Source organism: Ictalurus punctatus, chromosome 20, assembly GCF_001660625.3.
Source record: "Ictalurus punctatus breed USDA103 chromosome 20, Coco_2.0, whole genome shotgun sequence".
Taxonomy (NCBI): Eukaryota; Metazoa; Chordata; class Actinopteri; order Siluriformes; family Ictaluridae; genus Ictalurus; species Ictalurus punctatus.
The window spans coordinates 6,860,392-6,879,198 of record NC_030435.2 but is presented as its reverse complement, the minus strand read 5'-3'; the positions used below and the strand labels follow the sequence as shown (position 1 = coordinate 6,879,198).

The following is an 18,807-nucleotide window of genomic DNA, read 5'->3' as shown; positions in this document are numbered from 1 at the left end:
TGACCTGACTGTGATTTGATTGGCTAGCGCACCTGGCGGACGTCCAGGAAGGGCGGAGCCTTTTTGTGGAAAAAGTACTGTCCTAGCGACAACAGCATTTCAGTTGCCTCTTCGGTTGTTACGTTAAGGCGTAAACACCGGGTTTTTCCAACGTAGGGTACGATATCGCGTAGTTAATATTTCGACGGAGTGCAAAGGTAAGGAATACGCACCTAAAACTTTCCACACAGACTATAAACATTTTATAGTGATTCAGAGCGTGTTGCAGATTTTATTTAAACTGTATGCCAACTTGTCGGTACAACCCCCACCTCCCCCTGCCCCCTCGCCCGTTTTTAGGGTGATGCAATAATTTAGTCAGCAGCGAACTGCTTCAGTTGGGGCCAACTTAATATTATTCATCCGGGAAGTCTACGATATACTTGTACGCTCTTTGATCGCGTTAGAGTAATATAGCAGCTGCACCGGTTTTGCATTGTGGTTGTGTATCTCACGTGCAGAATAAGTTTGTCCAGCTCTCTTCATGTTCACGAGTTAGTATTCAAAGCCAGTCATTCGAGCGGACGCCGAGTCAGTGAGTTCAGGCCATGTTATTTCAATTCAATTCAGTTTTAAAAATCGCGTTTTTCTGTGCATTGTAAGCGTTTTGCAGGACTTGGTGCAGGATGATAACGCTAGCGCAGACGAAGGAGACGTTCCGCCTGGCCGAGGCGGTGTGCTTTGATGTGGACAGCACAGTGATCCGGGAGGAGGGCATCGATGAGCTCGCCAAGTTCTGCGGGGTTGGAGATGCTGTCACTGAAATGTGAGTGTCTTCTGCACAGGAGAAAAGGCAAACATCTCCAGAAGTGATGCGAGGATGCATGTAAATCATTCACTTGCGCAAAAGTGATTGAAGAGGATACTTTATACAACAAATATTAAACTATATGTAGCATGCACTGATAGATTTTTCTGGAGTTCTTACAGTATAAAACTATAGGTAGCATACACTCTAATGGCAGCTGGTAGAACATCTGGATTCGCTAATTTGTTATAACATCTCTTAAAGCGCAACTCATATAGCCTTAATTTAATGAAACCTTATCTTAAGCTGTATTATGTCTTTTGAATTTTATACACATTATGTTCCCTTACTAACACAGTTAGGTGTTGACCCTAGATATGAGTCAAGGACTGTGACATCAGCTCATCAGGAAGCAGAGTTTACTTCATTTCATACACTACCTAATCCTAGTGAGAGAACCCGTAAATGTATAGTTTTAGAGGCTAGGTATTGCTAAGTTGTTTTTATCCATATGCTATAAATGAGTGACCAGAGGAAAAAGGAGCTTGTGTGTGTGTATATGTGTAAACATATATGTGTGTGTATATATATAATATATATACATATAATATTTATTTATTTTTATTATTATTATTATTATTATTTCCTTATCAGATAATTGAAGCGAAACACAAGTCATTTACATGTTGTCTTAATACATAACTTCTCGTAATGCTGTTGTGCATCAGGTCCTGGGTTTAGAACACATGAAGGCTGATTTGTGTATTTGTTTTTTTTTTTGCTTTGCTTTCCATAATTTTCTCTGAACCTGAAATCAGTTTGTTTTGGCGTTGAGCATCGTGTAAAAATCCTTCAGGGATGTTTAACATTAGCCAAAGTTTTTAGCACCAAATGACAAAAATGAAGAAACAGAGCCTTACGATTGTAATTACTGTCAAGTCAAGCTTTTTCAGTTCACACACTGCCTGTAACTCATTCATCGAATTGAGGTTAGCTGGGACATAATTAAATACATTGTGCAAAATGTCTGTATTGGACTGTCAGATTAATTTAAACATGCATTACTACTGTATACTAGTATACTACATTGTATACTATTATTAGCCCATCAAAGTTTGGTATGCGCAAAGTTGTTTTGTGCTTGTCAGATTTAAATTTAAAATGAAAGTAGAGCCAGTCACAATGCTTCAATGGGCTTTTACTTTTACTTTATTGTTACTTATTTTCAGCACTATGTCGTCCTCACATGTAAAACCATACCATGTATAGATGTGAGATAACGCACATTTTTTGTTATAGAACTCTCAAAGACTTTCTGGCATTTGAGTTTTGTCGAGTGCATGAACACAACAGGCTTTATAAAGTCATGATCAGCTCCTGAGAATTAACAGACTCTCCCATTTTGTCTTTTAAGTACTTGAACTTTGAAAATGACCAAACTGCACAGTACTGTATGGTTTCTGCTGGTAGATAGATAACATGAGGTCATTGTCATGTCCCGGCTCACCACTGTTTACGTAATGGCATACAGCGTCCGGTGACACCTGTGGTGTCTGAACCTTGGGCTGTGACAACAGGTTTAAAACTGCACTTTGAGTTGCACTTTAATAGTAATCAGACATGAATGTGTAGCACTTTGGCTCTAAGGTTTGAGTAGCTTCCTAAGATTTTCATAGGTTAGGTGTGAAATATCGATTTTGTTCACCACACCTGATGACAGGTAGTTAATAAGGAATTAATAATGGAATTGTATGAAAGTATAAAATTAAGTTATTGGAAAGTGATTGCAATTTAGCTTCTGTATACAAAAACTAACTATCATGGAAATGTAAATTTTGTGTATCTGTTTTTAGTTTGATGATCTGAAATTCAGACAGCATCTAAAATGTTTCGTCTGGAGTGCTTAATGGACAGGCTCCACATCAAGAATCAAACAGAAATCTCTGGATTCAAAACCTCTAGACACTCTCCCGAAAGAAATACAGGAAAAAAAACAAAACAAAAACCAGGCCACTTTTAGAGTAGTACTGAACTTTCTAACCAGCTTCTTCCATAATAGAAACCAGTTTTAAAGGTCTGGGTGACTTGCACCCTCTACAGGATAATATATAAACCTCAAAAAAGGTTTATTTGAAGTAAATGCACTAATGCTAATAATGTTTATGCTTCCGTTGTAGCCTTCATGTACATGATTTAGTAGCATTAAACTGTGGAACTACTGGTGTGTTAATTATTAGGCATGTTAGTCATAACTTAATAGTTTGTTCCATAAATGTGCATCTTGACACAAATCATCACACCTGGATTTACGCATAGGCAACCTAGGCAGTTTAAACAGCCTCAAATTCTTGAGTAGTTTGCTATGAACAGTTAAGAGTAAGTGGCAGTAAGGAAAACAAAAGATATTGACCTACCCAAGAACTGGAGAGTATAAAATTATATCAGCGGTTTACCACTACCAACAGTAAAAATCATGACTGATAAATGGAAGGAAAAACCCCCATCTAAAACAAGTACTTAGAGACAAGTCGATGTCCACATTTTATATACCATTCAGAAATTTTATTTCAATATCTATAAACTTTTTTTTGTTGCTTGTGATAAATACGGAGTTAGGTTACAATATTTTGTTGGTTTTATCATTTAGAAGTGTGAATGTGTATGCTTTTGTACTCCAAGTTATTTTATTGTGTTTTGTGTGTGTGTGTTGTAATATAGTAGATTTGGGTAACAACATTAAGTGTAGCACAGAAAAGGAACAGTAAGCAAAAGGAAAAGGCTTTTGATCAGATAATATTTGTTCCCAGGACTCGCAAGGCCATGGGAGGATCAGTAACATTCAAAACAGCTCTGACAGAGCGCCTGTCCATTATCAGGTGTTCACGGGAGCAAGTTAACAAACTGATAACGGACCACCCTCCTCAGCTGACTCCAGGTATTAAGTAAGTTGGTGTTGATTCAGTTTCCTAACATGGCCACCTTGGTGGACAAATATGGCGCTGTCTGCTTCAAGGATTTCAAACTAAACATTTTTCAACTTGAATAACTGACCGATTTAATCGGAGCATACTGAGGTCTAACTGTTGTATGTACAGGGAACTTGTGGAGAGGCTACATCAGCGCAGTGTGAAGGTCTTCCTCATTTCTGGAGGCTTTCGCTGCATTGTGGAGCATGTAGCCACTCAGCTTGGCATTCCTCTTGACCATGTCTATGCCAACCGCTTGAAATTTTACTTCAATGGTAAGAAAAGCACAGCTCTCTCTCTCTCTCTCTCTCTCTCTCTCTCTCTCTCTCTCTCACACATACACACACAGTCATTAACATACAGTATATTGCCAGTTTGTAGGTGTAAAATTACTGACTGCAGTCCATCTGACATCTTCATGTCAGACTTATCCAGCCAACAGCAGTTTTGTGGTCAGATACCGACACCTTTATGAGAGAGTAGAGGATGATTAGCATACTGTACAAGGTAAAAGATGAGAGATAATCTCTGTATAAACTTTTTACCTCCAAAGTGGACCAACAAGATGGGTGTGTCTAGTGAAACAAGCACTACAATGTTTAAAGCGTCATGAAATACTCAACTACATTTGCTGAGATTTTAAAAGAGGTGTTCGTATTGCACAATGTACAAGACAATCTTGGCATCCATTAATTTTAATTGTAGGAGAAAATTTATTTATTATATTAAACATTAATATATATTGATATATTAAACATTGTTCTATGGTGAGCTTTTTGCCAAGCAGTGATGCTCCTGACTTGAGAAAGACAGCACAATAAAAGATCTACGAGCACAAATTTGATAAACACTTATTCATTTGGGCAGTTGTCAGGAAACATTAATTGGGATGTTTAAAAATAAATAAATAAAATATTTATTTTTTAAAATTATTATTTATTTATTTTTTTAATGATTAACTGCACTCAGTCCAGCTTGGTCTGACCAGCTGATAAAAAACAAATTGAGCTGATGAAGCTGGTTGCTTGGCCAGCTAGTATTTTCCCCCTTCACTATTAAGGGGGAAATCTGCGACACCAAACTATCCTAGTCTCGTGTTCGATAGCCAAAATAGATATATCTATCTATTTTGGCTATCTAAATAGATTAGATATAGTTAGATAGTCCTGCAAACAGTGATAACACCCGAGGCAAGTTGTATGATAAATATATTTGATCATTTTTTTAAGCAAATAGCCCTCACACGCAAGAAAAAAATGCATAAAAACAGTCTGTGTAGAAGTATGTGTCTTCTACATCTAGCGCACAGGCTTTCTTTTCTGTGGAGTTTGCAGGGACGCTTGCCTCATCGTCAAGGCAATGGTGCCTAGGTCAGATTACTTCGGAGTTTGTTGGAAAATCATACCACACTGCTCAGACTTTAAACTACCTGACAGATGCAGATTGAACATGTTTCGTTGTTGAAAACTAATGCCGACAAACAGCAACGGACAATGACAGGGTTATCACAGTGAGCCAACAAACACGACAACCGTGTCTGTTGGGGTTGGCCAGTGTCTGTCTGTCCAGTGTGACCTTGGCATAATAGTAACATTATATTTGGCTTTTTTTTTTGTTAGGATAGTAATAGTATATAAATAAATAATTTAATAACTAGCATGATCACTGTTTCCTGTTCATAAATGCTTCAAGATCTTTCATATGCTCTGAATAGCTTTTGGATCCTCTTGGTTGTTAATTCATTCCCTGATTCAATCCTCAACCTTTATTTGTACTAACTTGGCCGTAAAGCTGATGTATTGTAACTTTTTACAAACTCTTTTTTTTCTTGGTTTTTAATGGTTGTCTGATGCCTTTTATATGTTAAAATAGTTTACTTTTAAACTGAGGAGGATGCAGTCTTTTGCACTGCACCTGGTTTTGAGTGATCTCCAACTCATTGTTTAAGTTGTTTTTTTTTAGGAGAATATGCAGGGTTTGATGAGACTCAGCCCACAGCAGAATCAGGAGGCAAAGGCAAAGTGATAAGTCTGCTGAAGGAGAAGTATGGCTTCAAAAAAATAGTAATGATTGGAGATGGTGCCACTGACCTAGAAGCCTGCCCTCCTGCTGTAAGTGCACATTTTATTTATATATATATATATATATATATATATATATATATATATATATATATATATATATATATATATATATATAAGCTTCTGACTTTTTTTGACAATAAATTAGCTAATATTATAAATGGCATTTACAAGTTACTGAATGTATGTAATGATTCACACCAGAATATTGCTCAGTATCGCAAAATTACAGAATTGTCTGATTCAAGATCTTCATAATTCTAAGGTCTTCAAATGTAAAATACATTTCAAAATGCGAGGTACATTTGTTATTTTAGCTGTTAGCAGTGTGTGGCATGTGGAATTAAACACAAAATTCCCTCTCACACTTGAAGACTGTCCTAGTGGCAGGGCAGGATGTGTGTGTTTAAACAAAAGGTAGAAGAAATATGACTTGTATTCCGCAAAAAAAAATATTTTAACATATTTGCAGAGATTATGTTCATCATATGGGTGAGTGACTGTACTGCTGTAATATTTCAGAGTGGTTTCATTGGATTCGGTGGCAATGTGGTGCGACAGCAAGTAAAAGAGAAGTCTTCTTGGTACGTGACAAGTTTCGGAGAGCTGCTAAAAGAGCTTGAGAAGATTTAGTGTTTTTTTGCAACCTTTTGTCTCACCATTGCCTTGTTTGGAGCCTTTGTGCTGACTTTACATATTGCACAGATTTACTTACTTGCACAGATTTCTAATTTTAATGTTTGGATTTTAACATTCCATTGTATGAAACATTTTAATACACTAAAGTGTTTACAAGTTGTACAACCCCTGGCAAAATTTATGGAATCACCACTCTTAGAAGATGCTCACCTGGCATTCTTACTTTGTATCCAATCACATATGACACAACTATTTTTTTTTTGTTTAATAGCTGAGTATTCTGCCTTCCTGAAACATACCTCAAACAAATTAAATTAAATTGTAAATAAATAATAAGAAATAAACAACATTTTCCAGATCAATTAGAGGTAAAAAAATATGGAATCAATAAAAACAACAACAGAAAAATCAGAATCAGTATTTTACTCCTACTCAGGCTTTTATGACGGCCTGAATTCTTTGAGGCATGGACTTCACTAATGGACAAACAATACTCTCCAACAAGCTGGTTCCAGCTTTCTCAAATAACAGTTGAGAGATCCACTTTGCACGATGGAGCCTTGTCATGGACCAATTTTTTTAATTTCCACCATAAATTTTCAATGGTATTGAGATCTGGACTGTTTGCTGGCCATGTCATTGAGTTGATTTGCCTTTCCTGAAGAAAAGCTTTAACACTCTTCGCTCTGTGGTACGATGCATTATCATCCTGAAAAATAACTTCATTACCACCAATCCTATTTTCTATCGATGGAATGAGAAAAGTGTCCAAAATTTCACTGTACACTTGTGCATTGACTGTTGAGGTCCCCTCTGGTCCTTTATCTGACATGCAATCCCATATCATAAATGAGTGGGGGGACATGTGATTTGTTTTATTCAGGCAGTCATCTTTATATGTTTCATCAGAACGACACCAGACAAAAGTTCCAGCAGCATCTCCTTAGCCAAGGCAAATTTGTGATTCATCACTGAATCTCACTTTCTTCCAATCATCTACACTCCATGGTTTCTTCTCTTTAGCCCACTGCAACCTTGTTATCTTCTGTTTGTGTTAGTGCTGGTTTTCATTGGCTTTTCTATACGCAAGTCCCATTTCATTCAGTCGATTTCTTACAGTTCATTCACAAACACTGACTCCTGTTTCTGCCCATTTGTTTAGCATTTTCTATTTGTTCTCCTTTTCTATATGTTTTTCTTTCATAACCTTCCCATTTTGTTTATACTTGCACCAAATTTTATACACAGCCGACTGGGAACAACCACTTTTGGTACACTGTGTTGGACTCCCTTCTTGAATTAGTTTTATAACCCTTTCCATTATTTCAATTGACAACTCTCTTGTTGGCCATGTTTCCTTTCAAAAAGTCCAACGTTAAGCTCTGTAAGCACTCTCTTTTAACTGCAGACTAATTAGCATTTTTTTTTTTTAGATTTGTGCTGGTATTTGTTTTAGAAATGCAAATTACAAAGTGATTCCATAATTTTTTCCTCTACTTGATCTAGGAAAAAAAATGCCATTAATTAAACTAATTTAACGTAACATGTTTGAGGTATATTTCTTGAAGCCAGAATGTTTAGCTATTAAACAAAATGTGTCATATGTGTGCTTTTGTTTATTTGCTATGAAGTAAAAAACCCAGGTGAACATCCTCTAGTGTGGTGATTCCATAATTTTTGCCAGGGGGGTGTAGCAGTCGTGTTAAAATGCTAATCTAGTAAAAAACTGATCAAAACTGTGATGTTTTAATTTCTTATAGCATTTATATGTTGGTGATTTAGTAGTTCTTAATTATTGTAATGTATTATTATTATTATTATTATTATTATTATTATTATTTTTTACATTAATATATGCAATGTTTGTACCTCTAAATGAGACTTTTTCATTTTGGTACTTACTATAGAGATATTAAAATATATTCTAAGGTACACAAATTGTGTCTTTGAGATTTATCATTATGAAATGGTACATTCATATAAATTGGGGAACAATGTATTTTATTTTACAGGATCACTTATACCTATGGACTGAGTACAGGTCATGTGTTATAATTTAATAAATTGCAACTGGAAAAAAAAAAAGGCAAAGAAACAAATACATAGTGTACGTAATTGAAATTGAGGTCAGTGCTCAGTATCCACTTAACAGTTGCCTACAAGATATAAATAAATAAATAATAATTGTATCCTTATAAAAAAAAAAGTTGTTGAAACTGGACATGCAGGTTTACTTTCAACATGCCATACAGTACAAGAATGTTTTTCATACTTGTCTTTATAACCCCACAAAACAGAAAGTGGTTTAGATACAGAGATGGTATCTGTTTACACATTAGATACACAGTTTAGACACAGAGATGGATTCAAATCTTCAGATTGTAACTCTGAATGTTAAGAAAGTTTATATATTAAACTTTCATAATGTAAAATTCATGTAAAAAAACAAAAACAAAACCAAGAACACGCTTTTACCATCAAGCACATTTAAAGTGCCTTTTACAGTACTGTGCAAAGTGTAGATTTGACAATTTTTTTTCAACTTCTATTTAGCAGTAATGGAAAAAAAATGAACAGGTTTTTTTTGTTGTTTGTTTTTGTGTTTTTTACAGAGTTGATGGAAAATAATACAAATGAGCAAATGCAGCACGGGCTATGAATTTAATAACAGAACATTTAAAGACCCTCTAATACATTTTTCCTATATATTTCACTGAGTTGGGCCACAATGCTAACATTTATTGTGCATAAAGATTCATTGCTTATCAGATGGCTAAGGTCTGTTAACCAAAGACACTTGTGACATCCAAAACAAATCATCTTTGCCTGTTAAAGTTCATTAGCCTGTTAGGACATGTTTCTTTCAATGCATTCTCAAATTAGATTTGCTGGTGCAGATTATGAATACTTTTTAATGACCAGAAAGAACATCAAGATGGATTAAAATGCATGGATGTTAGACATATACAGCACTGGTTCCCTTGTGAATGCATGTCTTTAGCTTGTAAAGAAAGTATTACTTCAGGGGTGACGCCTTCATTGGAATCATAACCCTGGACTCCATGTGTTGAATCAGGGGCACTTAAAAAAGAATAAGATTTTAAGATGTGTTTAAGTTTACTTACAAAAAAACAAGAAGACACAATGTGAAATGCTGTACAATATCAGATGATATTAGGCTTACCTGTGTAGTAGACCACTTCATTCCAGCCCTCATGTTGCCACACCGCATTGCGAGTGTCCTCTCTAGACTGCAGGTCCTTATACGCTGACAAAGTAAAAATAAGCACTAAGCACAGAACTTACTGGAATAAAATATTCTGTGCTAGTACTTATCATGAAGTGTGCTTACCCCAGAGGTGATGGACCAGGTAAAGACTTCCTATTTGGGAGAAAAATCCTCCAACTGCTTCACGGTTATGCTGCCGATAGCGAATGGCTCGAGCCCTGAACAAAATCACGCAAATGTCAATAATGTGGAATACCATCTGATCCATGGATTGTTGATTTTTGCAGATTTATTTTTGCAATGAATGTATGTAAAAGCAGTAATCAACAGCAAACAATATTTATTAAAAGGCTCAGAATCTAAAATTTACATTGTTATAATTAATTAAAACTATTCTAAATGTTACATTGAATATATGTGGTCATGCACACAAAAAAAAAGTCGTACACTCTAAAATTTCGTTGCACCACCTTTAGCTTTGATTATAGCGTGCATTCATCATGGTATTGTTTTGACAACCTTATGAAATTTCACAATAATTATTTCCATCCAGAGTTGCATACATTTTTGGTGGAGATCTTGTATTGAGGACAGGAGTGATGAACCACTCTGTAAAGTCTTCTCCAGCACATCCCAAAGACTTTCAATGAGGTTAAGATCAGGACTATGTAGTGGCCGATTTATGTGTGAAAATGATTCCTCATGCTCCCTGAACCACTCTTTCACAATTTGAGCCCAATTGATCTTGGCATCGTCATCCTGGAATATGCCTGTGCCGTCAGGGAAAAGAATAATCCATTTATAGATAACCTGATCATTCAGTACATTGTGGTACTCAGCTGACTTCATTTTATTGCTGCATAATGTTGCTGAGCCTAGCAACATTTGAAGCAACCCCAGTTCATAACACTACCTCCATAGGCTTGTACAGTAGGCATTATGTTTGATGGGTGCATCGCTTCATGCGCTTCCCTTCTTATCCTGATCGCTTTGGAATAGGGTAAATCTGGACTCATTAGAGTACATAAAACTTTTTCCAATGCTCCACAATACAATCTTTATGTTCCCTAGCAAATTGAAGTTGTTTTTCCCCTGATTAGTCTCACTACCAAGTGGCTTTCTTGTGGCCACACAGCTGTTTAGTTCCAATCCTGCAAGTTCTTGTCTCATTGTGCATGTGGAAATGCTCTTACTTTCACTACTAAACATGAGTTCTACTGTTGAATTTTTACCAAGCGTTTTTAATGATCTCCAAACACAAACATTCAAGATTTTTCTTCTGACCACATTCCTTCCACAAAGCTGACAGTTCACCACAATCCTTTCAGGTTTTAATAATGGACTGGACTGTTCTTAACCCAATTCCAGTGATTTCAGCAACCTCCTTAGTTGTTTTCTTTGCTTGATGCAGGCCAATAATGTGCTCCTTCTGAAACAGTTACATCTTTTCCATGATTACAGTATACGTCTTCCAACATGGTTGTTTAAGATATGAGAAGTTACACACTGCATCAGTTAGGGTTAAAAGAATTGTTGCCAGCTGAAACATTAATAACTGCAATAATGCAGTTATTAATGCAGTTATTAATGAACCATAGGCTCAAGTATTTGCTCATTTAAATCCAAACAGTGACCTTTTTTTTGGCCAGGAAGTCTATTAATAATATGAATGTCCCAAAGAACCTATTGGCATTATTGCTTTCTAATGAACAAAATGTTGGTTGGATTAAATTAGCATGATACCGATTTTTATCTTTACACTTGGGAGTTTAAAAATGAACAGGAATTGAAGAGAATTACAATTAGGGCTTCTTACCAGTAATTCCCCCATTCAATCATGGTTCCTGGCTGCAAAAAGAAGAGATTATTTTATGTTACATGCAGTATTTGCAAATTGCAAAACATGTCTATCTTCTTTTCATGACTGGAATGTTGGCTATTATCTAGAGCACAGAGGCCTAGGTGATTCACACAAGGAACGAAAACACATGCCACAGCCATCATGTGTTTAGCAGTCCCGAAAGCAAAAGTAACTTAACAGCAATCAGGTAATGAACAGGGTTACCTTTCATTACTGGAATGTTGGCTATTATCTAGAGCACAGAGACCTAGGTGATTCACACAAAGGAATGAAAACACATGCCACAGCCATCATGTGTTTAGCAGTCCCGAAAGCAAATTAACAGCAATCAGGTTATGAACAGGGTTAGGCTGATGAAGCAAACAACATTCACAGGAGTATTTCCATTTAAGGACATGACCTAGCACACATGACCAGTGTGCTAGGCACTCATGTTTGTAAGTGTTTCCTGGACTGTTCAGTCGGGTGAGGTGGATTAGGGTGCCATATCATGCCATCCATTTCATACTGCAGATCTAGGGGGGTGGAATCCACTAGGGTGTGCTGAGAATAACAGCGAGATCTGTTTTGTTACTGAAAGAAGGTTTTGTCAGCCATGTCAGGGCCACAAGCAAGACTCTGTGAGCTAGTTGCTGAATTCTATACCTGTGGTAAAAATCAACAGTAGAGGAGTAAAATGTATAAAACAGTCACATATAATACCTCACATGATGGCCTAGCTGAAACTGATTGACAAGTGTAATAATATCTGCCACATGTTGGAGTAATGGAGCGGCTGGTATTCTCAGGGAATCGAGCCTCATGCTGATGCTCAGTTTAATTTTCTTAGATGTGGAATGGAACAAAAACCACCATCCTTTTTTCAAACATGAAAATTAGTTGAATAGAACCTCTTGTTTGAACTGCAGGGTATATCTTTTAAATTGCACACCTGTCCAAGATGGAAAAATGTCTTGGGATAAAGCGATACTTTGTTCTGGTGTGATATAAACGAGGCCTTGAGCACCAAACAGACTAAGTCAATGGCCCCCTGTAGACTCTTTGTGGTGTTGTCTAAGGCATACACTTTAGAGTAAATATGGGGTACTCAGATACCTAACATGGGTGTGGCCTGTCCCCTACCAAAAGTAGTGCAAGTAAGACAGGCTGTGTAAATACAGAACTAGGGTGTGGTGTCGTAAGGCAGGCCAAAAGTATGACACTGGCACACAAGGCAGATTTGCATACATCAGGCATCTGGCAAAGTGTATAAACCAGACACTGCCAGGAGTAAGGTGTCAGTCAGCCCCCTTTTAAAGGGGTCAACATCTACAGATGTTCATCTATATATGAAGGGAAGGCTCCAATTTTTGCAGCAAAATAGCTAATGTATTGCCAATGTGTGCTACATGCAATGCAATATCAGACATCCTCACCTGGGAGTCATCAATCTAAAGATAGGCCGAATCTAGAGATGGTTTCTTATATCATACCTGGGTATAAAATCAGCCTTCACCTTCAACTGATTGTACTGAACTACTGGTGCAAACAAACTAATTTGAAATGATCTGATGAAGTCCTCAAAACAGAGTTTTGTAACTCACTCTTAATTGGTATGATCGAAGTTCGTAGATATTTGGTCCCTCCCGTGGAACTGGCTCGTTCCAGAAACTAAATTCCAGCAATAGTTGATTGCGGCGAGAGAGGAGCATCTTCCCCCGTTCCTTTCTGTACTCCAAAAATTCCTGTAAGTCCAAAGGACAAGGAAATTCAGGGCTCAATCAAATCAAATGCATTGAATGTACTTGAGTCAGACATTAAGTAAGGTTAACACTGGAAATTAACAAGTAAAGGTAATAACCACCAATTCCTTTTAATATCATAATGATTATAATGGTTAGAATTTCAACAATTGATTTATATTAAATAATGTGATCACTCTTGAATCCACACAAGCATTTAGCATTAGCTTTACCAGTAATAACTCAAAATGAAGGAAATTGTGATGCTTTCCTCTCAAAAGATAGAGTGTCTTTTATGCATCTGAAACACACCAAGACTTTACTTCAAGTGTCATCTACCTTATTATTTTTCAGTTTATTCATGACTTCGGTCAGGGCGGGGTAGCCTCCTCTGTACCTCCACAGATGGACTGTGCACAAAAAAATATACAGATCACTTTGCACCCTCCAGAGTAACTCTTAATAATGTGCACAGAAATGTTCTACAGTATGTTTACAAGATCACATTTCAGTAATATTAACACAAAAGTCTCTGTGCTTGAAATACAGTATAACTGCTGTGAATGCTCTTAAAAACACCTACTCTAGTGGGCATGATCAGACTGTCCCACAAAATCTATATAGGGAATTTACTTTTCTAATAAAATCCCTCACAAAATATTGGCCCTCTGTCAAAAACTTAAAGTTTACCTTGCTGCTAGTAAGTTATATTTTCATAGGCAAATTAGTTTTGTGGCCAACTGGCTTTTTTCTGGCTAGCTTTATGGAAAGCACTTAGATTTTTTCCAGATGCTTTGTTTACTACAATTACTATTCTTAAAAGGAAAACCATTGATAAACTGCTGTAAGTGATACACTTACCAGAAAAGAAAAGAAGCTTCTGCTACCCTTAATCTGACCACAAATGTTTAACTATTACCACTAGTGGCAATGAAAAAAAATAAATAAATAATAATAACAACAACAATAATACTAATGGTGAAGAGTTTGTCTGTAATGTGAATAATAATATGGTTGCCAGAAAACCAAACTGTAGTGGCAGCCAACTAGTGAACATAACTGCTACAAGTGTCAAACAATGGCAGCATCTTTAGAGTGAAGACTAGGCAAATCAATGATGATAAAATAAACCGTTACAAACAAGTTCTCAGTCACCAATATGTCCACCATCAATTTGGATTAGTAAATCTAAAATATGCAGCAAATCATCTTCAAGGTACCGAATTCCTAGACTTCATAGTATGACACATTGACAATGACTAAAATGTTTAAAAACCTTCAGAGATTTTCACTGAACAGGCTATTTATCAGGACTATGCATTTAAAATGACCAGGGTAGATAAAAACCTAGCCTAGATGAACAGAAAACTCTAATAAAATAACATCTTCCTCCCATTTCTGTGGCTTGAATGAACAACGTGCTTATCTGCAAGGTCCTACCAGCCTGGTCTTGCTCTCCATACCAGGTGTTCCATGTTCCCACCAGCTCACAGGGGTAGTATTTATCCACGTGGATCGAAGGCAACACATCCTCACTGTGGGCCACAATGTAAGCATGGAGATCATCACTTATTTGTTGTATTAATGCCTGAATATAAAGTATTGGACAGCACACAACAGGGATCATAAGGGTGACAGCAACACATAATAGTGATAAATAATAGCATTCAAAATTCAAAATCACTTCCAAGGCCTGTTTTATTTCATTCATTTTAAGAAACAATACCATTTTAAAATTAGTTTTCTCAAAGTCATTGTCCCTGAAATGCAATTTAAGAATGGAGTGCTCCTGCCAATCATCTCACAGGAATAGAACTGAATAAGTTTTGGATGGAGTTACACTACAGGCGGCATGTCAATTCATTCTCAACAGTTTCCAACAGGCAATTCTTGATTAAGAAACCGAAAATAGATGACTGGTTTCTAACTAATCACCAGGAACACTTTAGAAATGGGAAAGGGTCAGTGCTTACCAGAGTTTGTTATAAGCATCCAGACATTCAGGCTTCACATTGTGAACTACAATTAAGAAACCATTAGTTATTAATTGCATTGTTAAATGTTTCACTGTTTTCTTTTTCACAGTAATTTACAGTGCTTTACTATAGTTAATCCATTACAGTAGGCTTACTGTAATAACTTACAGTAAATTAACAATTACTTCTGGCATGTATATTTATATTATTCTAGATGTAATTATGTTTTACTTTAATAAAGTTTGTGCTGTATTTTGCTAGCCATTATGTTGTAGTTATGTTTACCAAAAAGCAAATATTTTTCATGTTGCTATTGGTTGCTTTGCTATATTGTACTTGTTTCTGGTTACAAAAAAAAAGTGTTGCATCATTTGCATCATTCAGTATTTACATGGACAACAATAATCCAATATTAACCCGATTAAAACAAACTGATTAAGAAACTATCATGTAAACAGCAATTTTTATTACCTTAATCGGTTTAAAGTCATACTCGAAGTAAACACAAATCGAATTAAGATAGGTGGAGTACTCCTGTTTTAGTTGCATTATCAATGTGTATTACAGAAATGTAAACAGCTTAATCCCATTATTAACATTGTGTGGGAGTGTCACGATTCAAAGTTGGAGACGGAAGCAAGCGCAGATTCTTAAACATTTAATAACAAACAAACATACGAAACACTCTACAACAAGGAAACAAAAACTGTGACAAAGACCAAATACGGCATCATAGACAAAGGTATAGTGAGACGATAACATGAGACAAAGCGTGCACTGTGACTATAGACAAGAGTGCTAATTACCAGGAACGTGATTCAGGTGCAGGTGGTCATGTGACAATGAAGCAGTGGCTGTTGGAAACTGTAGTTCAGAGTTCCCTTACTGATTTCATGAGAGGGAGTTCTCACCGCATTTTGCAACAGGACACGTTCGCAAACGACAGTGCTCAACCGTTTTACGGCAAACAAGAGCATGGCTGTGTCCGAAACTGTGTACTTACCTACTATATAGTACGCGAAATACATGTATCTCAGCTACTATACAGCAGTTAAATACACAGTTTGGGATGCAGCCCACGGCTTCAAGCAGTCATCTATTTGCATGTACAGCATGACAAATAATTAACTGCACTTGAAGCGTTCATAAAAATTTTAAATAAAAACACCCAAAACTGTATGTTGATACGTGAAATTCTGGAGGGACGTCGGACGGCGTGGTGCGGAGACGAAATGATGTGTCCTGTTAATCACTCTATGTTCTATAACATGTAAAACAGGAACATGAAAGGAGTATCCTAAAAGCAACTCATGTAAACACCTTAATCAGAATACTGTCTTATCAAAATAAGGTCAATAATTAGATTACTGCTGTCCATGTAAACGTAGTCACTGTTAGCTAGACTCAGAAATAAAGGTTTCCCTCGTCACTAGCATGGTATCAAAGTAAATATTTTAGTATCTATCTTTTACCCAGAAAAGTAAGTACCTTCAAAAATAACTTAAGGTACATAATTGGATCTTAAGGACTACTGATACCTTTAAAGATTCACTCTAAAAACTAATTAAAGGCATACCACATGCACTTTCTGAAGCAAAAAAACAAACAAACAAGCAAAAAAAACCAAAAACAAACATACTAACATACACACACTATTACTTACATTGAATTTTATAAAGGTTACTTTCTTCTTTCTTAGCCAGCAGGTGAGAGTGGGCGTCTTTTCTTGGGTCCACTTTACGCACAAATAGAGATTTGAACCAGCTCTCCTCTCTATTTCGGTGACTGGATGCCGACAATCCTCTAGGATAAGACGTTACAATTACCAGCTGGCAAAGATGGTCCACCAGTTTGACTAGCATGGCCCGTGTAACTGGTAGCCAGACATTCAACCAACCAACCAACCAATCAAATGAATGGATAAATGAACTCATTAATGATGACAAAATCATAGGAAACAGTAAACTGCTGCTACTGTTTTAGCCTGGAAAAAAAAAACTTTTCTGTGCAGTGCAGGTCCCTTGATACAATTCTCAATGGGAGCTCTATTAAAGTAACAACAACATCGAAAAACCTATTTAACACTGTTTAATTTAATAGCAAACAAGTCATGTCAACAGCTGTAGTAGTGTGGCTCAAAATAACAGCAATCAACAGTCCTCAGTCATGCCCAAACTGCCAAAACATTAAAAAAAAATAAAATAAATAATAATAACACCTGATCCTAGTATGTCAATATCACTACATAGTGACTGTAATGTAATAGTATATTGAAGTCTGTGTGTCCTTCAGCAATCAAGACTCTGATTTATCCTCTAACAATGTACAATTGCACTGATATATGCTTAGCCCAGCAGTTTACACTGAGCAGAATTTATTATAAAATAAATAAATAAATAAATAAAATGCATTCAAACGTGTTTGAATGCATTACTGAATTAGACGATGTGTAAATATGCTTTAATTTAGCTGAACTTGTATGGAACAGCATGTGCACTGAGAGACGGCCCGTTATCTGATTCACTCATGCATCTTTCTCCGATGAGACAGCGTCGTGATGACGCCTACAAAACAGTAATGGAGATAAAATGTTCAGACCTGAAAAGAGTGACCTGTCCCTTGATCCTGGCCTTGTATTTCGCCAAACGAAGGCCGCTATAAGAGCGCTGAAGGAGTCCGGTCGCCATCTTCAATGACAGGACCCCGTTCTGTATGTAGGAAAGAAAAGGGTTGTTAGTGTAATGCGCATTTCGGCCACCAGAGGGCAGCGAAAGTCCTACTTCTAGTAGTGGTTAAGTACACGATTTTAGAAAAAAAAATGCTAAATATAAACATTCAGATTGTTTGAATGAAAAGACAATCATTTTATATAGAAATTTATTAATACACTGATTTGTTTATAACATCAGTGAGCCCTGCTGCAAAAACAACAACAATGGAAACAATCACAGAAATTGTAATAGTTTCCACTACAAATACTACTACAAACCATCAGTGGTTAACCATTAAAACTATTTTATGCAACCATCAACAACATTATCATATACTAATACAAAAGACAAGATACATGTACACACAAAGGACAAAAAAAAATACAACAGAAGCAACAAACATAAAACATTGTGTACATATAAAAATAAAAGTCTTGAATAAAATCAGGTATCAGCTCACAATCAGCACTGAATCCAACCATTAAGCTATAACTGATTTTGAAGATAACTTAGATAAACCCCCCACATAACAGCAAACTCAGAACCAGAACCCTGCAAATTCAGTCTTATTTTTTTCAGACTTAAGAATTGAAGCATATCTGAAGCCCACTGTTTAAAAGAAGGGGGGAAGCCTGTTTCCAATTGAGCAGGATCAATCGCCTCACCAGCAGAGAAGTAAAAGCGATGCAGTTGGCATCATGTTTTGATAGAATGGTCTTATCACCAACAATACCAAAGATGGCTGTTAGAGGTTTTGGATTTACATTTTTATTAAATATCTTAGAATAGGACTCAAAAATCAGTGATCAGAAAACAAACAGTCTGGGATAAAACCA

The 18,807-nt window shown here is 36.4% G+C and overlaps 2 protein-coding genes across 2 annotated transcripts; one reads left to right on the top strand and one right to left on the bottom strand.

Moving 5' to 3' along the window:
* The first annotated feature begins 111 nt into the window (after positions 1 to 111).
* psph (phosphoserine phosphatase) lies at positions 112 to 6,799 on the top strand. The gene is given in 6 exon segments (NM_001201161.1): positions 112 to 197; positions 643 to 805; positions 3,595 to 3,729; positions 3,883 to 4,028; positions 5,716 to 5,864; positions 6,357 to 6,799. Coding segments are annotated over 5 exon segments (681 nt in total). The 5' UTR covers positions 112 to 197; positions 643 to 665; the 3' UTR covers positions 6,468 to 6,799.
* A 2,321-nt stretch (positions 6,800 to 9,120) lies between these two features.
* On the bottom strand, positions 9,121 to 17,966 carry nipsnap2 (nipsnap homolog 2). Its single transcript, NM_001200366.1, is given in 10 exon segments — positions 9,121 to 9,554; positions 9,658 to 9,741; positions 9,826 to 9,920; positions 11,519 to 11,550; positions 13,147 to 13,287; positions 13,624 to 13,694; positions 14,725 to 14,819; positions 15,258 to 15,303; positions 16,924 to 17,063; positions 17,859 to 17,966. Coding segments are annotated over 10 exon segments (858 nt in total). The 5' UTR covers positions 17,948 to 17,966; the 3' UTR covers positions 9,121 to 9,489.
* Between the last annotated feature and the right edge of the window lie 841 nt (positions 17,967 to 18,807).